The 20,869-nt window shown below is 53.0% G+C and overlaps 1 protein-coding gene across 3 annotated transcripts; it reads right to left on the bottom strand.

Moving 5' to 3' along the window:
- Positions 1–10,290: 10,290 nt before the first annotated feature.
- On the bottom strand, positions 10,291–19,680 carry ACKR5 (atypical chemokine receptor 5). 3 transcript variants are annotated; one of them, XM_075901832.2, is made up of 3 exons: positions 19,568–19,680; positions 17,644–17,753; positions 10,292–12,218 (listed from the first exon to the last, which is right to left on the bottom strand). In XM_075901832.2, exon 3 carries the CDS (start codon positions 12,200–12,202, stop codon positions 11,108–11,110), a length of 1,095 nt encoding a protein of 364 aa, XP_075757947.2. In that variant the 5' UTR covers positions 12,203–12,218; positions 17,644–17,753; positions 19,568–19,680; the 3' UTR covers positions 10,292–11,107. The 3 variants fall into 3 exon arrangements, with proteins under 3 accessions (XP_075757949.2, XP_075757947.2, XP_006130879.3); XM_075901834.2 differs by lacking the exons at positions 17,644–17,753; positions 19,568–19,680 and adding an exon at positions 14,658–14,835 and having other exon boundaries at positions 10,291–12,218; XM_006130817.5 differs by lacking the exon at positions 19,568–19,680 and having other exon boundaries at positions 17,644–19,106.
- Positions 19,681–20,869: the final 1,189 nt, after the last annotated feature.

Here is a 20,869-nt window from a genome sequence, read left to right as displayed (position 1 = left end):
CGTGTGGGTTTGCCTCAGTCCCCCCAGTCTGTACACGTGCGGATACTAACCGATACCTACCTCGCATGGGGGAGGGGGTGAGGTTTAATTCATGTTTGTAAAGTGCTTTGGGATCCTTGGAGATGAACCGGGAGGGCTACAGGACATCCTGTCAGGGAGTCCAGCTGCCTTGTAGCGTTCGGTTTAATCCCGGCTCCCGCCACGCTAATGAAGCTTGAAGCAAACGGCCTCGCTTTAACCAGACGGGCGTCAGCATCCCCATGAGAAACACAACTGCACGAGCGTGCTGTGGCTAGTTCTGAAACACAAACGGGGCTTGCTTTCGTTCCTCCCCTCTCGAAGGGTCCAGATCTCTTTAAGAAAAGAAGTTGTAATTGCTGTCTAACTTTTCATTAAGTTAATAGTAGGTACTGACCTGATATTTAAGTGGTTACTATCTATTTGCTGTAAAGTTTTGTATATTTTGTAAACCCCCCTCCACCCCAAATAGTAGATGTCTAAAATCGTTGTACATCTGATTCTTTTATACTCCATCGTTCAGCACAAAGTGTGGTTTTTATTTAGAATAATAAAATGGAAAACAGCCACCTCTTGCATTTTGTGTCTTTTTATTGGTTGTTTTTAATCCGCAGGTTGAGATCTGGGCAAGAGATGTTAGATGTAGATGAACTAATTGAATAGTCGATGGGATTTCCATCGACTATTCGATTAGTCGATAAGAGCGCCTCCGCCTTTGGACTGTAGCAAGAGCCTTGCCAGGCTCTTGTTCCGGATCAAAAGCGGAAGCACCACAAGGAGTGTGGGGCCAGCAGGGATGCCCCCAGAAGCCCCGCACTCCCTGTGGCGCCTCAGCCTTTGAAATGGACAAGAGCCTTGCCGGGGCTCTTGTACTTTTTAAAAGCAGAATTGCAGCAGAAGCAGAGACGGCTTCAGTCCCCGCTTGCGCCGTTTCCTGCTGTGCCTCTCCCTCCCCTGTCCCCCTGCAGAGATGGTGCTGGGGGGAGCCAGCTTAAAAGCCAGCCCCCCCCAGCACTGGCTCCTGCTCCCCTCCTTGCTACCTCTCTCTGATTATCCGATAGTCGACTAAGCCCCTACGTCCCTAATTTGGACCTTTCTGGTCAAGCATTCCCTGTGTCCAGAGCCTGATTTGTAATTACTCCGTCCTGTGCTCAGGGCGGTGGCCGATGTCAAGGATCAGAGATAATTCTGCTGCACTCAGACCAGCCTCTAATTTAAACTCTGTTTCTACTTGCAGAAATGTTTGGGGAGCAGAGAATGGCCGTGGGCTGTATAGTTTAATCATCCCCCAATTTATCTCCTGTCCAAACGGCTACAGCAAAGGCCTGCCCTCGGCTCCATATTGATGGGGATGGGATTCTCGCGGAGTCAATTATAGCTGCCTTTTAAGGCCCCTTTATGCTGCCAGCGTTAATGTAATTGGCTGTGTCTAGACTGGCAAGTTTTTCCGCAAAAGCAACTGCTTTTGCGGAAAAACTTGCCAGCTGTCTACACTGGCCGCTTGAATTTCCGCAAGAGCACTGACGATCTCATGTAAGAAATCAGTGCTTCTTGCGGAAATGCTATGCTGCTCCAGTTCGGGCAAAAGTCCCTTTTGCACAAAGCTTTTGCGCAAAAGGGCCAGTGTAGACAGCTCAGATTTGCTTTGCGCAAAAGCGCGTCTAGATTGGCACGGACGCTTTTCCGCAAAAAGTGCTTTTGCGGAAAAGCATCCGTGCCAATCCAGACGCTCTTTTCCGCAAATGCTTTTAATGGAAAACTTTTCTGTTAAAAGCATTTGCGGAAAATCATGCCAGTCTAGATGTAGCCATTGTGAATCAGCCCCATGCAGCTTGCTTGACATTGTCAAGCCAAATAGCAAGCTGGTGCACCTGCAAAGTTCCCTTGCATTTTTTCCATCCAGGTGCAGAATAAGTTTTGTTCCATGCACCGAAGCATGTGCGGAAATCCACCACCCAGAGCCACACATGCTGCCAGCTGCAGGCGCTCTGTTAATCCGCTGGGTGGACTTTGAATCTGGCCTGGGTGGCTGCCCCAGCGCACCGTGTACAGGGAACACTGCGCTGCTGGTATTTTCAGAGGCACAGTAGCCAGTGCTGCCTGTAGGGATCAGGCTGCCTTCTCAATTACAGGATAGAACGAGCTGGTTGTTCAGCAGATGCAAACAGATTAGGCAGCTGTTCCCCCGGGGAGCCGTCTCGAGTGCATCTTGGACAAAACCCAGACGTTCCTCTCTGCGGAAGGGCTGCCGTGTGCGAGACACAATGAGCGGACGGTCAATTGGATCCGCTCCCGCCTGCCTGCCGGTTTGGTACATTCAGGCACCAGAGGACGGGTGTCTCCCTAGGCAAGCGGTTTGCCGTCCCTTCTCGCCAACCGGAGCCGTGCCTTCGACCTACGGGAGAGGTGGACCTGTCAAGGCACTGGAGTTGTCCTCGGAAGTGCTATGCGACACGCCAGAGTTTTTACAGCGATTTCTCTCGCGCTGGTGATTTATGGAGAAGCCAGCCAGCTGCGCTGAGGCGCCAGGCTGCTAGCGCTGGAGCCGTTCTGTGTCCCAACTCTCAGGCAAGCCCCTTCCTCTCTCTGGACCTCCGTCCCCAACAGGTACGATGCAGGGTGGGGGGAATAGGTACACCCGTCTCCTTTGCTGGTGAACCCCTCGGCGCAGAAGAGCCGTGGCTGTCCCTACAGGGCCCTCACTGTGCCGGCTGGCACCTCTAGGTGCTACTGCCATGGGCTTCAGCCTTTTTTTTCCTCACAACCCCGTTGAGGTAAATTGTTGATGCCCGTTGCCAGCGTGATTATGTCTTTTGACTAGTGTGCAGGCTGCGGGGATGAGGGGTCTGCGGTGAGGGAGGGTGCGGGGGGTGAACGCTTTGCCTGGGGGTGGGGCCAGAGAAGAGGGGTCTGGGGTGAAGGAGGGTGTGGGGGTTGAATGCTTTGCCTGGGGGTGTTGGCTCTGGGGTGGGGCCAGAGATGAGAGGTTTGGGGGGCAGAGGGGTTCAGTATGTGGATGGGGACTCTGGGCTGGGGGTTGGGGTGCACGGGGTGCAGGCTCTGGGGGTGCAGGCCATGGGATGGGGAGGAGGGGCTTGGGGTGCAGGAGGGGTTTCTGGGTTGGGGGGGCTCAGAGCTGGGACGGGGGATTGTTGAGGCACAGGGTTACCTCCTACAGCTCCCAGTAAGTCAGGGGTGGGGAATTTAAGGCCCGGGGGGCAGATGTGGCCCCTGGCTTGCCTGGTTCTGGCCCCCAAGGCTCAGCACTTTGCCCAGGACTGGGGAGTCTCCCTCCCTCCTCTCCCCCTACGGGGTTGGCGCACACAGAATCAACTAGCCTGCCCCCGCCCCCCGCCCCGCAGGCTCTGGTGTGCCGGGAATGTGGGGAGCATCTTTCTCCTCAGGCGGGGCCACGCCAGTGAGGCGCTTGGAGGGTTTTTGGTTGTTTCTCACTTGTGTGCGGCCCTGGCCTGGTTTTTCTGTGGGTCAGCAGCCCCCAACCCAGCAAAGGTCCCCCCCCCATGCGGGCAGGGACGCAGTGGGATGGCAAGGCCGGCTTCCTGCCTGTCTGGGCACAGGGGGCCGCACTGCCCCCCCTCCCGCCGGAGGTGGCAGCAACAGGACCAGTTCCGCAGGCTGCCCCTGCTCCGCGCTCTGGTGCCACACTCCCATTGCCGCTTCCTGGTTTGTGGCCAGGCCGGCGCTTGTGTTGGGCTCGGTTTGCCACGGGCCTGGCTTCATTGTTTGGCTTTTTTATCTTGGGAGCGTTGGCGACTCCCCTCCACCTAGGAGCCGGACCTGCGTCCAGCTGCGTTCGGGGCCCAGCACGGCCCGCAGCGCCGGGCCAGGAGGAAGCTGCCTCCCTCCCCCTTCCCCCCGGTCACCATACAGCAAGGCCATTCTGGGCCTGTCGCGACCCGGGCTTTGAAAACCGCGGCGCTGCTGCATTATAAGTAATAAGCAGTCATGATGAAGCCGGGACCAGCTAGTCTGTGTGAAGTGATCATAGAACCCAGGGCTGGAAGAGACCCCAGGAGTCATCGAGTCCAGTCCCCTACCCAAAGCCGGACCAACCCGCCCAGCCAGGGCTTTGTCAAGCTGGGACTTAAACACCTCTAGGGATGGAGATTCCACCCCCTCCCTAGGGAACCCAGCCCAGCGCTTCCCCACCCGCCTAGGGAAATAGTTTTTCCTAATCTCCAACCTGGATCTCTCCCACTGCAACTTGAGACCATGGCTCCTCGTTCTGCCCCCTGCCACACCTGAGAACAGCCTCTCTCCAGCCTCTTTGGAACCTCCCTTCAGGAAGTTGAAGGCTGCTCTCAAATCCCCCCTCACTCTTCTCTTCTGCAGACTAAACAGACCCAAATCCCTCAGCCTCTCCTCGTAGGTCATGTGCTCCAGCCCCTTCATCATTTTGGTTGCCCTCCGCTGGATCCTCTCCAATGCGTCCACTTCCTTTCTGTAACGGGGGACTGGATATAATACTCCGGATGAGCTGAGATGACCCAAACCACATTTGTTTATTGGGACTGGCCCCGTCTGGGTGTCTTAAAGGCCAAAAGGTTTTTCGAGCACACGTATTAGTCATCTGTGGCTGTGTTTTTTGTGGATTTTTTTTTAAACAACTCTACCATGTTGCAGTGTGGAAGAGTTTTGAGGACTTTTTAGTTCTACACGATACTATTATTTGAAATGTTTGATGACCCACGTTGGTAGCATCATAAGTAAGATATTCGGGGAAACGGGCCATTCTGTGGCAACGTTTCCTGTCTGTTTCGCTCTGTGCGTCATGCAGACGGAGGATCATAAATGGGGGGGAAATATCTATTGCTTTGAGGTCTGGAACCCTGTACCAGCCCCTTTCTAAAGCCGCTGAATGACTGTGTCCCAGTGGTATTTAGCCGCCTGTCAAGCAGGTGCTTTTATCCACGTCATCTTGGTGCTTTTCCAACATTTCTTCAGCTGGGTTACATTCCTTAGCAGTGATGTGGGAGGGCTGGCTCTATTCCTCAGCAATTCTGGGAGCTAAAACAGACGGGCCGCAGGTTTAAAACAAACGAAAGGAAGCACTTCTCTGCCTGGCACACAGCCACCCTGCGGAACGTCTTGCCAGGAGGGGCTGGGACGAGCAGAAATGTAATTGGGTTCAACCAAGAATCAGATGAGTTCACAATGGCTGTTAGCCAAGATGGCACCGGATGCAGCCCCATGCACCGAGTATCCCCGAATCAATGAAGGCACTAACCTTGGATTTGGGGAGACCGATTCGGTTCGCCCTGACTTCCCATATGGCCTGGGGCATTAGAGTAAAACTTTGAAAGAAGCCAAAGTCCTGTGTTCAGTTAGGAACTTAGGAGCCAAAGTCCTATATAAAGTCGAGAATTTAGGCCCCCAAATCCTCTAGACTCTTCTGAGAATTAGTTTTTCTGACCCTCTGTTTCCCATCTGTGATAGTCCTGCCTTACCTCCCAGGATAGAGGTGAGGATAAGTATGTTTAACGCTGCAAGGCGTTCAGCTGTTATCATAAGAAGATAGGCAGCTCTATACTAACATGGATAGATTGCGGTTCGTAAGCCACAAGCGGCTTTTTAATATGTCTCCTGCAGCTCTTTGCAGCACACGATATTAAAACACGGTGCGATTCAGTGATTACCCCTGTCTTAAGCTATTAACCAACCCGGACGCTTTTATGACGTTATTAACTAGCGGCAGCTGATAAAAGATTAATACCTGGTCGGTCGTTTTGCAGTGGGACTTATTTGTGCTATATATTTCCCATCGTGCTGTTTAAATATGAATAGCTAACACTACAGTAAAGAACCAATGAATTCACACTGCCGTGGCTCTGCTGGAAAATGCCAAGAACTACCTTGGCTTTTGAATCACTGAGGTCTACGTCTCGTTGATTTAGAGTATTTCTAATGCAGCCCTCACAATAATATCCAAATAAGGTAAAGAGGTGACTTGATTGTGGTTTTTTAGTGCCTGCAAATGGGGAGAAGAGATTTAATAGTAGGGGGCTTTTTATCCATCAGGCAAAAATCCACTGGCTAGAAATGAAAGCTAAACACATTTACACTAGTAATTGTGCATTTTTTAACTATGAAGAGGGGACATAATCACAGTTTTCAAGTATCTAAAAGGGTGTCACAAGGAGGAGGGAGAAAAATTGTTCTCCTTGGCCTCTGAGGACAGGACAAGCAGCAATAGGCTTAAACTGCAGCAAGGGAGGTTTAGGTCGGACATTAGGAAAAACTTCCTGTCAGGATGATGAATTACTGGAATAAATTGCCTAGGGAGGTTGTGGAATCTCCATCACAAGTCAAGTATCAGAGGGGTAGCCATGTTAGTCTGGGTCACATGCATCTGACCAACTGGGTCTTTGCCCACAAAAGCTTATGCTCCAGTACATCTGTTAGTCTATAAGGTGCTACAGGACTCCTTGTGGCTTTTCCATCACTGGAGGGCTGTGTCTAGACTGGCAAGTTTTTCTGGAAAATCAGCCGCTTTTCCGGAAAAACTTGCCAGCTGTCTACACTGGCCGCTTGAATTTCCGGAAAAGCACTGACAATCTAATGTAAAATCATCAGTGCTTTTCCGGAAAAACTATGCTGCTCCCGTTCGGGCTAAAGTCTTTTTCTGAAAGACTTTTGCGCAAAAGGGCCACTGTAGACAGCACAGTACTGTTTTCCGCAAAAAAGCCCCGATCGCAAAAATGGCAATTGGGGCTTTTTTGCGGAAAAGCGCGTCTAGATTGGCCATGGACGCTTTTCCACAAAAAGTGCTTTTCCGGAAAAGTGTCCTGCCAATCTAGACGCGCTTTTCCAAAAATGCTTTTAACGGAAAACTTTTCCATTAAAAGCATTTCCGGAAAATCATGCCAGTGTAGATGCCAGTGTAGCCGAGATGTTTAAGAGCAAGTTGGATAGACATCTATGAGGGATGGTCTAAGTTAGCGTTTCTCCATCAGTGGTATGAGTACCCTTGGGGTACGCAAGAGAAGTCGGGAGGGGATACGTCAACACAACTGAAATTTGGAGAAAACTGAATTTTCGTTTTAAGTTTTACCGCGCTTTCTTATTGTTGTACTTTTTACACACACAAATTTCATCGCCTGCCCAGCTACAATTAAGTTGTTTAAACAAATGAGTTGCAATGATCAAAAAAAATGGTGTGTCTGAAAACTGTAGGTACTGGGTGTACTTGTACTATTTTTTTTTTTTAAAAGGAGTACTTTATAAAAAAAAAGGTTGAGAAATACTAGTCGAGATGGTGCTTGGTCCTGCTGTGAGGGCAGGGGACGGGACATGATGACCTCTCAAGGTCTCTTGCAGTTCTAATGTTCTGTGATTCTGTGAGAGAATTAACCCTTGTGATTGGCATCCTGTGATTGGCTGGCTTCTTGGTCACTCGAAATCTGTAACTCACCTGGCTGTCTTTCTAAAAGAGGTTGTCTAGTTCTTCCTCAGGCTATTGGCTTCAGTGCCGGGCTCACTGGGTACAATTTTACTGCCTGTATTGTGCAAGCGACGAACTAAGGGATCGTGGCAGTGCCTTTGGGCTCGAGTAGCGAAGAATCGTGGCATGTGCATTCATCCAGGCAACAGACCCATGGTTTTAACAGTGATGTTTAATAGGTCCAATATAGAGCACTTTAAATGTTTAGATAATCAGGGAGAAATCGGATACATTTCCACCGAGGTAGAGCAGGGCTGTTACACATCAAAGGCCTTTCTAGCTGGGACTGCTCTCCCATTTCTTTAGTAAAAGTGACAGGTTGATGAAAAGTTCCCAGAGAGTTCAGGATCTTGTGTCTCAGAGGGGTTCTTCCTGTTAGGCTGTATCTGCAAAACCAGTGAGGAGTCCTGCACCTGAGAGACCAACACAGATGTGTTAGGGCATGAGGTTTCGTGGGGAAAACCCACATCTGGTGAAAGTTGGTGCGCTAATAAATCTGTGTTGGTCTCTGGTGCCACGGGACTCCAAGACTTCTGTGGACCTAGTCATTGGGAAGTGGCTGTCAACCTGTTGCTGGGTTCATTGTTTCAGTGGTGGTGTTAATGATCTGTTACCGCGGCACGTCATTCCAGAACGTGGCTGCAGTCCGGGGGGCAGGAGCACACAGCTAGGAGTGTTGTGCAAACCCAGAAGTCTCTGCCCCACAGGGCTGACATTCTAGGCCAGTGTTTAGGGTTGCCAGATGGTTTAACAAAAAATACCGAACACCTCCCCCCCCCCCCCCCCGCAAAAAAAAAAAAAAAACCACTGGGGAAAAAAAGGGGAGACCAAAGTTGTTAAGCAAAAAAAAAAGGGCGCTGTGCCTTTAAATGACCCTGCGCTCCTCACTGACGCAGCAGGGGAAAATTGTCCAAGGGAAACAGGTATTTTCTGGGGTTTTTTTAACAGACAGGGGACCTGAATAATGGACAGTCCGGGTGAAAACCGGACACCTGGCAATCCTACCAGGCTGTGTCTAGACTGGCAAGTTTTTCTGCAAAATCATCTGCTTTTGCGGAAAAACTTGCCAGCTGTCTACACTGGCCGCTTGAATTTCCGGAAAAGCACTGACGATCTCATGTAAAATTGTCAGTGCTTTTGCGGAAATACTATGCTGCTCCCATTCGGGCAAAAGTCTTTTTCTGAAAGACTTTTGCGCAAAAGGGCCAGAAAAGCGTCCTGCCAATCTAGACGCGCTTTTCCAAAAATGCTTTTAACGGAAAACTTTTCCGTTAATAGCATTTCCGGAAAATCATGCCAGTGCAGACATAGCCCCAGTGTTTTATATTGTACTAGTTAAACAGAAGGCGAAGGTACCTTCCCCCAGAGCTGTGGCAGGAAAGGCCTTGGTATGGGCATACGGGGGCCTTTTGCAGCAAACATTGCTCACCAGAGGCAGCCAAGTGTGTGCTGGACTCCAGCAAAAGGCCCCCCGGGAGCGAGACTGGTACCCAGGTGCCCAGAGGGGGGTCTGGCTTTCTGCCATGTGGGAGAGCGGAGGATTCTGGCTTCCAGTGCTGGGGGTGGACGTGCAGGGGCGGGGCTTACCAGTTCCGGATCACTGGTGCGGGCTGGCGCAAGGCTGCAGCGGCCCAGCCTCATGGCGGGGGTGCTCCAGCCCAGCAGCGGGGGGGCGGAGCACCCCCACTTAATTGGTTAACTAGTTAAACTTCACGTTTAACCAGTTAACCACTCAAGTAGGATTTTACATCCCTAGTCCCAGCGTCCCCAAATGTCACATGGGCTGTCTTACGGGAGGTCTGACGGGCGGGGGGGGGGGGGGGCGGGGCTGGCTAGAGCGCAGTGACTTTCCATTGCAATTTTTCCTGAACCGGCTAATTATTTGCTATGGAAACTCCTTCATTTTGCAAAGCTGTTTGCCTGCCAGGTGAACAAGGAAGCCACTGGATATGGAGGCTAGATCTACACCGGGTCTCCTTAAGCCAGACGTGTGCCCCCAGAACAGCACGTTTTCTGGGCTGGTCCCACCTACTTCTCTTGTCTGCTCTGCTTCTTGTTAACCAGAGCACTTTGAGTCCTTCCACCTCTGGGAACATCCTGCCACCAGCCTCCTCTTTCCTTGACCTGAGCACCCAGATCCTGTCCAATTTGCTTTTCCTTATTTTCAGCACTCCGAGGCTGTAGGCTCAGTTGGTTCTTTGTGATTTTTTTTCACCCCCAGGCTTCCTAGTTGCCTTCCCCTCCCCATGTGCCTCAGCAGAATTCACTCGTCCCCCACGTGCCCAGACCCTGCACCCTGATTTATGCACCTGCCTTCCCACCAAGACCCCTGCACCCCCAGCCTGCTCCTGCACCCTCCCTCCCCCCAGGGTCTCCCACCCTTACCCAGCTCCTGCACCCTCCCTCCCCCCCAGGGTCTCCCACCCTTACCCAGCTCCTGCACCCTCCCTCCCCCCAGGGTCTCCCACCTTCACCCAGCTCCTGCACCCTCCCTCCCCCCCAGGGTCTCCCACCCTTACCCAGCTCCTGCACCCTCCCCCCCCCCTCCCCCTCCCCCCCTCCCTCCCCCCAGGGTCTCCCACCTTCACCCAGCTCCTGCACCCTCCCTCCCCCCAGGGTCTCCCACCTTCACCCAGCTCCTGCACCCTCCCTCCCCCCAGGGTCACCCACCTTTACCCAGCTCCTGCACCCTCCCTCCCCCCCAGGGTCTCCCACCTTCACCCAGCTCCTGCACCCTCCCTCCCCCCCCAGGGTCTCCCACCTTTACCCAGCTCCTGCACCCTACCTCCCACCCAGACCTCTTCCCCCCCCCCCAACCCCTCCCACCCATTTTGTCATCATAGGGGGTTGGCTGGTGGTCACAGAAAGGTTTGTGTTGAGCGGAGTGGGCCGCAGGCCAAAAAGTTTCAGACCCATTGCCTTAGGGAAACCCATCTGCAGTCTTACTCCTCCCTGCTTCTTTCCCTCTGTGGTTGCAAAATTGCTCTCCAAAAGCCATTTCCTCTTGGCACGGACGCACTCTTTCCCCAGCGCGGGCTGATTGGCTCCCAACTCCCCTCGGCTGATTGGCTCCCAACTCCCCTCGGCTGATTGGCTCCCAACTCCCCTCAGCTTCACCTTCAGCCCCCTCCCCTTTCTCATCGGGGGCTGTGAACGGACTGATCGGTGCTCCGAAGGAAGAGCGTTCCAGTCCTTTTGCTGAGCTCGGGCATTCGATGCAAGAGGCCGCTCGAAGCCCGCTCTCCTCTAGGTACGGGATATCTGGCGCACGTCTGCAAACAAAAGCCAGGAGTGGCAGAAAAGCTGGGGGGGCAAGAGTTGCGGGTTCCAGGGCTGGAGAGCTAAGGGAGACCGAGACAAGCTTGCCAGCTGGATTTGCGCCGCGGTCCTGAGCAGCCGGAGTAACCAAGAGTAATGAAACGAGCAATTCTTTGAAAACTAGGGTGCCGTTTTTTCTTTTCTTTAGTGAAATCGATTTGTCCACAGTGGCAACAAGAAAATGCCGTCAAAAAGCCCAAGTGTCTTGCCTGATGGCCAGGGGAAATAATTCATTTGACCTTTGTGGGTTTCATGTTGCAAGCCAGCCACGATCAGCTGCCAGCGATGCCCAGAGAGCACGGTGGCTGTTTAATTAGGCGGGAGGTTGTCTTTGGTAATGACTATCGAGTGCTGGGTGCTGGACGAGGAAGGGTTCTGGCCTTTCTGGCTGATTTGGTCTTTGGGGATGTACTTCACCACGGCTGAGATGAGTTTGCTGCGGAAGCTCTTGCTCAGGAAATTGTAGAGGATGGGGTTGGCCACGCAGTGGAGCAGGCTGAAGCAGTCTATGATGTCAAAGAAGAAATAGAGGAAGTTGGCACCACTGCAGCCGAAAATGAAGTGGCTGCCATCGAGGGTCAGCAGAGTCAACACAATGTGATAGGGCAGCCAGCACACCAGGAAGACGACGATGTAGGCGTAGATCAGCAGGCAGTGCTTCCTGCTCTCCGGCTTGGAGCGCCGGAGGTGGCAGGCCGTTAGGATGTTGAAGACAGCGATGATGGAGAAGGGGATGAGGAACCCAAAGATGGTGGTGGCTAAACTGATGGCCAGAGCCCACTCATCATAGGTCTCGAAGGGGGCCAGGAAGATGCACATAGGCTCGAAGGGGTCCACCAGTTGCGTGTAGGCCACCTCCAGGAAGGGGAGGAGGGCGGCGAAGACCCACACGCCAAAGCAGAGGAGGCGGCGCACCCGGTGCTGGTGCTGGTGCCAGAAGTGGGATGAGGTGGCCAAGGAGACATAGCGGTCCACGCTGAGGCAGCTCAGGAAGAAGATGCTGCTGTACATGTTGGCGAAGTAGAAGTAGTGGGTGAAACGGCACAGGAAGCTCCCCCAGAGCCAAGTGTAGTCGAGCATGGCCTCCAGCATCCAGACGGGCAGGGAGAGCAGCACCCCTAAGTCGGCGACAGCCATGTTGAGGATGTAGAGGTTGACCAGGTTCTTGCGGCCCCAGGTGTGCCAGTTGACCCAGATGACGAGGAGGTTTTCCACCAGCCCCACCACGAAGATGGCCAGGTAGAGGATGAAGAGCATCACCCGCTTGGTGTTCTCATCCAGATGGGTGTCGCAGGAGGTGAAGGTGTAGTTCAGGTACTGGAGCAGCTGGGTCCAGTTGTGATAGTCCCCAAACTCGTTAAAGGGGTCGGGCGTCTCCGCGGGGACCGTGGTCACCTCGGCCATTCTGGAGGGCGAGCGGCTGGAAAGAAAAGGAAGGGAAAGAAACTGCTGGGGTTTGTCCACAGAGGAACACGTAGGGGCTTGCACATGACACCCCCTACGCGCACACACACAAGCAGACACAGACACACACACAAGCAGACACACACACACACACACAAGTAGACACACACACACACACACAAGTAGACACAGACACACACACAAGCAGACACACACACAAGCAGACACAGACACACACACAAGCAGACACAGACACACACACAAGCAGACACAGACACAAGCAGACACACACACACACAAGCAGATCACCCAACTTCGACTGTTGCCCCGACTTGGTCAAATTGGTGCCTGCTGTAGAGAAGAACAACACACTTGCGATTAGGGTACTGGGCCAGGTCTAAGGGCACCTCGCTTCTGATACAGCTACACTGCACAGCCGCAGCCGGCCCCAGTCAGCAGAACAATGTCCGTGAAGGCTTCTTCCTACTGGGCAGACCTTGTGCCAGCCAGTCATGGGCAGATGGTCAAAGAAGCGCAGCCAATTCGGTTTAGTTTGCCAAAAAGATCCCGAAGTGACTGTGTCGAGGAACTTTCTTGGGGGAGAAAATGTGGGTCCCTTGAATCCACGGGAGAAAGAACAAGCAGCAATCACTTGTTGCCAAGCGAAAGAAATTCCCATGAGAAATAAAACAGATTTTTTTTGTTTTGTTACCATGAGGGTGATTAACTGTGGGAACAGACTCCCGCAGGACGCAGTCGATTCTGCATCTCCGGAGGCCTTTGAGTCTGGACTACGTGTCCCTCTGGAGATGCACGAGTTACAGGGTTCAAAACAGGCAAAACCTACACAGCAGCTCGGAGGAGATGTTCTCAGGCTGAAACTTGAGCAATCTCTCTAGAACCATCCCTCCGGGGGCACCCCCTATTTAGGCACCGAAAGGACCCGCTTTCCAAAGCTGTCCATGTCTCCGTGGCTGCTGCCGGATTCGGAGGGAGACAAAATGTGATGCGAAACCTGTAGCTGGAAATTGGGGGGCAGTTTTCTGACCTTGCGTCTCCCTCTGCCTCACAGACGGTCCCTGCAGTCGAGATGAGCCGATGTACCCCCAGCAGACTCTGCGCACCCCTGCTGAGAACCGCAGCTGTAAGCAATCCCATTCCTGGGACAGCCGCGCTAAGACTGCCTGGGGAGAATCTAGCTTCAAGCAAACAGCGCAGCTTTCATTTCACACACAGTCCACAGGGCAAGAAAGGGGCTCGGAGCCTGGCTGAACAAAACCGGGACAGCTGGAACCCAGAGAGGGCTGAAACTGACCTCCCACCTCGGCTAACTCCGCCAGCAACTTTGCAAAAACGCAGAGGTGAAAATCAGCCGGTGCGCAGCTCCAGCAAGAACTGGCTGAGCTGTGGCAAAAGCCAGCAGGGAGCCATTTAAAGAGCTGGCAGGGACCCAGGTTGTGATAGGACAGGACCTCTAAGAAATTGCAAGTTACTTTCTGTAAGGGAACCTGGACAGTCCTCCCATGACCAGAACATCATCTGCAGTGCTAGGCCTCATCCCAGCCTTGGATCTCTAACAAACCACCTTTGGTCTGATTCAATCATGGGCATGCACACATGCATGCTCGCAAACCGGGCCAAAAAGGGTGGGGGAAAGTCAGGAGCGCTTGCCCAATTATGCACAACTTGTTCAGGACAGCGAGACCAGGCCAAGAAACAACCTGGTCTAGTACATCCCGTTTTTGATAAGAGAAAAATTCCAGAGACAGCCCAAAAAACCCTATTAATTGAGCACTTTTGCCATTTTTTGGCACAGCAAAATGTATCCTAGCTATTGGCATAGTAGGTATCTTACGTAAAATGTACCGTAAAATCGCGAGTATAACGTGCACTTCCCCCCCCGGTTTTTAAGGGTTAAAGCCGGGGTGCGCATTATACATAGGAGGTTATCTGTAAAGTTTTTAACTCACCCTCCCCGCCAGGTTCCCAGACAAGGCACGGCACGTGGACAGCTGGCCAGGGGGCCCCCACGGCAGGCGCAAGCTCAGCCAGGCTTCCGGACAAGGCGAGGAGCGCCCTGGCTCACTGCCTGCCCAGTCTGGGGGCAGACAGCTGGGCGGGGGGAGGGAAGGGCAAGGGGTCCCGCGGCAGGAGCAGCTCCCCGGTGCTAGGCGCGCGTTTCCCGTCGAGCCTGCAGGTGGGAGCGGCCCCTTCCTTCCTATATAGACACCGTAAAATCGCAAGTATAACGGGGGTGCGCATTATAGATAAGAGTTCAGTGTATTCCGGGACTCTGGCGTTTAAAAGGTAGGTGTGCATTATGCATAGGTGCGCGTTATACGTGAGATTTTACGGTAGCTGATTGGTAGATGTGACTAGCATGACCAAGCCTCGCTTTGCTATAAATTGGGTTTAATAAGAACAATCAGTGAGGGAATAAGCAGGATTAACTCACAGGTCCTGCTTTCGATATAACAAGAAGGAATGGATCCCTTCGCACCCGCGAGCCCAGTGCCTGGCATTCCGACGTGTGGGAAACAAAGGAACCACGACCGCCTGTCTGGTGCTGTAGGTAGCATACGGGTGAAGTGTAAGGGTATGTCTACGCTACCACCCTAGTTCAAACTAGGGTGGTTAATGGAGTCATTCGAAGTTGCAAATGAAGCCTGGGATTTAAATATCCCAGGCTTCATTTGCATCTTGCCGGGCGCTGCCATTTTTAAATCCCCCTTAGTGCGGTCTCCGTGCCCGCGGCTACACGCGGCACAGAGTAGGTAGTTCGAATTAGGCTTTCTAATTCAAACTACCGGTACACCCCGTTGCACGAGGAGTAATGGTAATTCGAATTAGCCTAATTCGAACTACCTACTCCGTGCCGCGTGTAGCCACAGGCACAGAGTCCGCACTAACGGGGATTTAAAAATGGCAGCGCCCGGCAAGATGCAAATGAAGCCTGGGATATTTAAATCCCGGGCTTCATGTGCAACTTCGAATGACTACATTAACCACCCTACTTCGAACTAGGGTGGTAGTATAGACATACCCTATGTGATCTAGGCTTAATTATTGTATTATAATAATCTTCTATGACTTGCTTTGCATCGTATTCATTGCTTTAGATTTTAAACCTTAAATATTTTAAATTGTATAGTAATTGTTTGTAAGGCTTGTAAAACGTAAATAACGATGTTAACTGTTTAAAGCTTGCAATAAATAACACAATGGGTAAGTCTCTCTGGAGTGTTCTGGTTTCCCTTGGATCTAAAAACCAAACCACACAACACTTTCACCCCTTGCAAAAATGAGAAAGAGGCTTTGCCAGCCTCGGATCTGGAACATGTGTCGGCCAGGAGAGGGTCGATCCAAGTCCGCCACAGCCAGCAAACAGCTCCCCATTTGGCCAGTCCCTCGCTACAGCACTGTAGTCGGCTGGAAATCGGCAGTGAATGTACCAGGAGGAGGTCTGTGTGAACCCGACCCTGGCAAGTGTTCCGGATGGTGGGTGCACCTCGCTCTGAATTCGACTCATAGACTTTAAGGTCAGAAGGGACCATTATGATCATCTAGTCTGACCCCCTGCACAGTGCAGGCCACAGAATCTCACCCACCCCTCCCAGAATAATCCTCTCACCTATATCTCAGATATTGAAGCCTTCAAATACTTTGAAGACCCCAAGATGCAGAGAATCCTCTAGCTGTGATCTGTACCCCATGCTACAGAGGAAGGCGAAAAACCTCCAGGGTCTCTGCCAATCTACCCTGGAGGAAAATTCCTTCCCGACCCCAAATATGGCGATCAGCTAAACCCTGAGCATGTGGGCAAGACTCACCAGCCAGACACCCAGAAAGTTCTCTATAGTAACTCCTATCATTTCGCATGGTATTGTTACTACTTGTTCTTCTAAGGGCTCCTTGCCAGGCAAACATGAACTCCCCCCTCTGAAGACCCAGCGGCATATGCAAAAGACCGATTTCCACTAGTATGAGCCCAACGCTGTAGCCCGTCTCAGCGCTGCTGTCCCAGGAATGGAGTCGCTTAACCCAGTGGTTCTCACCGGGGGGTACAGCATCTCATCTAGACACTGGCCTCGTTTCACCCCAAGCACATAAAAAGCACCAGTGAAGTCAGTACAGAAGAACATTTCCTACAATGACTGGTTTGTGCTGCGCTGGGTATTCTGCCGTGAAATGTAAGGACAAGATTTCCATGCTGGGGATTTCGTTGTTGTGGCAAAAAGGAGAAAAACGGGCTGTTTCTCAGGGTCACCTGTTTTTCGATCTGATTTTGCAAGCACGCTGTGTTTAAGTGAGGTGAAATTTGGGGGTGCGCAAAACAAATCAGACTCCTGAAAAAGGTGCAGGAGTCCGGAATCGTTGAGCGTCATTGGCTTAACGAACTAGGGGCCCGATCTGTAGCTGGTGGAAAATGGTGTAACTCCGATCCTGTTAGCTGCGGCTCTGACCCTGTCTAGCTGGAGCCTGCCCGTGGGTTCCAGAATCTGATCTTTGATTGAGCTTTGAGCCACTGGCGGTGGATTAGTATAAAACATTAAGCCCTGGTCTACACTAGGGAGTTATTTCGAAATAACCCCCCTTAAGTCGAATTTATAAGCAGAGCGTCCGCACGACCAAGCCCGTTATTTCGAAAGAACTGGCAGGTTATTTCGAAGTCTGGGCGCCTGCTTTCCTCGAGGAATAACGCTCATTTCGGAATAGTTATCTCGAAAGCGCAGTCGTGCGGACGCTTCGGTGCCGCTATTTCGAAATAACGATTCCCCAGAGTAATTCAGAGTCATTACTCCCCAGTGCTTCCTGGGGCTCTACGTCTGAGCCGAATTCACGGAGCCTGCCTCGGACTCACTTGAGGCTTCCCCATAGCATGGACAGGCGACTTCGATTTTATGTCGGGAGTTGTTAAATCGATTTCCGTTATTTCAAAATCGTTTCCTAGTGTAGAAGCACCCTAAGATTGTTAATGATGCTCAAGACCCCCACTATATCCCTGGGTCCAAAGCAACCGGTGTGCCTTTCCGCTCCCCCTTTTGTGGCTCCAAATGGGCCCCCCAAATCTCACCCCATGGATCTTCTTTGCTGCTCCCTTTCCCACAGGGATCACCCTCAGGGCCACGCGTGGTCATTGCCCACGGGCAAGGGAGGACCTTCACCTCCACTACGACCAGAACCGCCAACTAATTAAGAGGAATGGCCAACCACTTGGTTGCAGGCTGCAGAAGCAACCATCAATGCAGCCGGAGGAGGAGAGGCTCGGCTGATTTTGCCAGAATGTTTGGAGAAAGGAAAAGAAGGAGATTTGCGAGGGATGGTGGAAATCGAGTCCCAACCGCTTGATGGGCAGCCAGCGGTTGCTACTGAGAAGCCCAGCAGGATACGCTGGAGGAGGAGAGAGACAGACAGGTGGAGAATGACAGGGCCGTGCTCACCTGCAGCGAACGGTGGATGGCAAGCCCAGGTGGAGGGCGAAGAAGCAGCTGTTACCCCGATGCCTCCAGCTCCGTGGCTCCGGCAGCTCTGAGCTGGAGGGACGGTCGGTCTGGGAATGAGCAGAGGGTGGGCTCATTGGCTTCTTCCACCCCCCACTCCCCACCCTCCCACTCCTTGTCCCTGCAGGAAACGCACATCAGCGCCTGATATCCTGAAAACGCAGCGCAAGGCCACTTTCAGCACGATTTCCAGTCCCTGGGCTCTAGCTCAGCTTGAAGGAAGATGGGCTTGGCTTCCCTGGGGGGGGCGGGGAGGAAGATTTGGGGGGCAGGCAGGGCATGAAAGCAGAGTAGGCCAGCAGGAACAGCCAGCCAGCGAAAAGGATCCCCGTGGCTGCAGTCTGTGATCATTCATTTTCTTTGCCATACAGCACCTCAGAAATCCACTAGGTCCCTCCACCAGCTTTTACCCAGCTTGGCTATTGCACCCCGCCCCCCGATTATTACTCGGGTCACGGCAGGGCTCTCACATTTCCAGGCAGAGAGGAAAGCTGTCCTTCCTGGGTTAATCTATCACCGGGAATCGAGACCGGACGAAGGCAGAGATGCGATGGACTCTTGCCTGCCGCCCCTCCGGTGGTGGGAGGCTGCAGACCCTCAATTTCCCTTTTTTAAAAATACTTTCTAGCCCTCCGGATTGCCACGAAAATCGCAGCAGAGAGCGTAACCCGAGTGTGCTGAAAGCCTGAGCCAGTACCGCTGAGAGGCGGTATCTCTGGGGCAGAGGCGTTCTTTCTAAGACCCACTTCTCTGGGGCACAGATCGGGGGTGCGGAGGCTACATCTGGGGAGGGAGTAGAGGCCCTGTGCCTCTCTGTATGGCAGAGCCTATAGCAATGGGAGGATATGGCGCCCTTTTGTTTCCTTGGCTCTAACTCTCTCTGGGGATGTCTATTCGTTCATCACACTAACAGTGAATCCCCTGAGTACATTCACTAATTTATCCCCAACCTGCCCACATGAGGAGGGGATGTGTTACCCCCACCTTGTGTAGGGAGGGCAGGCACGGCTACGAATTGGCATGTAACTGGGAATGAGACAGCTACCAAGGGGCAAAGTTACCGACAGGGTCCCTTCCTTCCAAAGTCTCTCTGAAAGTGTTACCGATCTGTGGCTTTTCGTGAGTATCCACAGAGCCCTTAGAGCTCAACAGCTTCCTCCACCAGTCCAATGCAGCCTCTTCTGGTGCGCAGCGCAGCCAATGCCCCGGGCCCGTTTAGGACAGGAAGTGGAGAATAAGCTACTTGCTAGGACTGTTCGTGGAGCCAACTGGAGGCCCCCCGTCTCCGGGCCTCCGTCTTGCAAATTATAATCCTACACATTTGGCTGTTTTTCAGGTCCGGCCGTCTCCAGGTGGCCAAGCACCGGGCAAGAGGAGGTGAGCAGGAATGGACGTGGCAGGGAGGTAGGTTCCCATTCTATGTGCGATCGGCTCATCTATCAGCCAGGCCTGAGTCCTCCAGCAAAACGCCCTCCTGACCACGACCCAGCTGGTGCGCAAGAGGTGTTTGCGCTGCAGTTTTGAAGGGGAAGGGGGCTCTGGCACCGGGCCAGCAAGTGGCGGCAGGGGCCGGGGGGTGGGCTCGGAGGGAACATTGTGCCCGGAGTGGTGAGCCTGCAAACAATTCCTGGAAATGGCTTTCTCAAGGGCAGAGAAGACAATTGTGATGCACAATCAGCAGGGAAGGAAGGCCCAGCTGGAACAAGGAAATGCAATGGCCCCAGGCCGTCAGACCTCTAGCAAAACAAACCTTAGAAAGCAGATACCCCAGGACTCTGCCCCGGGGTGGCAAACTGGTTGCCTTTGTGCTCTTAGCAAACGCAATGGGGGTGCATGTTCCGTCAGCCGGGCGTGGGTCACCAACCTGGCAGCTCAGAGAGAAGCGGTAGACCTGCTAGCTCTTGGTTTTCATAAGACTTTTGATGCTCAGCGAGTGTTGAGTGATCGCTGCCCTGCAGGGAGGTTGTAGCGAGGAGTGGGGGGGCGCCTCCTGGTCTTATTTTCATTCGTGACTTGGGAATGTCGGGGGAGAGAGCGCACAGCTGCAGTTTGCCGCAGGGAGGGGTTGCATGCACTTTGGCGGACGGGAGGAAAATCCCAAAGGCCCTCGCTTTTCCAGACGCCCTTGGAGTGTTTGTCTGAAATCAACGAGGTGAAATTCAGTCAAGAGCGGTGCACAATTCTGCGCGTAGGGACTAGCTGGCTAAGTGGCAGGGCAGGTGAGCCTCAGCAATCCAGATTTCCTTGGTCCGGCAACACCCCTGGTCCGGCATCATCCGTGACTCCATTGGGTGCTCTGCGGCTGGACTAAGGAAAAACCAGCAGAGGAGTGTTGCTGGACTAAGGAAAAACGCAGCAATTGCAGCCAGACACAGACTGGGGGGGAAGCGGAGCCCTAGGGAGCTGGCAACGGGGAGCAGAGAGGCTGGCAAATTCCCTGGTCCGGGGCCCGTCAGGTCTCGAGAGTGCCAGACCACAGAGGTGCAACCTGCCCTGCTGAAAAGGATCTGGGGGTTCGAGTGGATCACGAATGCAAGCCGGCGGTGGACTGCGGCTGTGAAAGAGGCTGGGAACGTTGTGGGGTGTATTAGCAGCAGCATCACCCCTAAGACACCAAAGAGAATTGTCCCTCGGGCTGGTGAGACTTTAGCTGGCGGATTGGGTCCAGAGGGGGGCCACAAAGACGGTGAAAGAAAACCCGACGTGGTCAGTCTAGTGGAAAGACTGAAGGAGGGAGGTGATAAGGCTTTAGGGCTGTGGTAAAGTCGTTCAAGGCTGTATAAAGAAGGGAGGGTATCAGCAGCAGGGAAGCTCTGGGTGAGACATTAGGAAAAACCTTCTAACTCCTCAGCTCGTTAAGCCTTGGACTCGTCTTCCAAGAGAGGCTGTGAACTCCCCAGTCTCGAGGGAGGCAGGTTAAGCACGGGTGGGTCAAACAGTGGTCAGAACTGGTCTAGGATTACTGGGACCGCTCAAGGTCCCTTCCAGCCTGACATGTCTGAGACGCTGTCCCGGGCTACAGTCTAGCACGGATCTGATAGTGCAACATGGAAAGTGGTTCCAGTCCTTTGGCTGAGGGTTTGACACCCCTTTATTAGGGTCTGTGCCCTCCCTGTCAGGCCGGGAAGCATTTCTCTAGCCGCGTGACAAATCAGGAAACTGAGGC

The sequence above is a fragment of the Pelodiscus sinensis genome, chromosome 31 (genome assembly GCF_052426305.1).
Source record: "Pelodiscus sinensis isolate ZL-2025 chromosome 31, ASM5242630v1, whole genome shotgun sequence".
In the NCBI taxonomy this organism is placed as follows: domain Eukaryota; kingdom Metazoa; phylum Chordata; order Testudines; family Trionychidae; genus Pelodiscus; species Pelodiscus sinensis.
The sequence above is the reverse complement of the archived record's forward strand: the minus strand, read 5'-3'. Positions and strand labels throughout refer to the sequence as shown.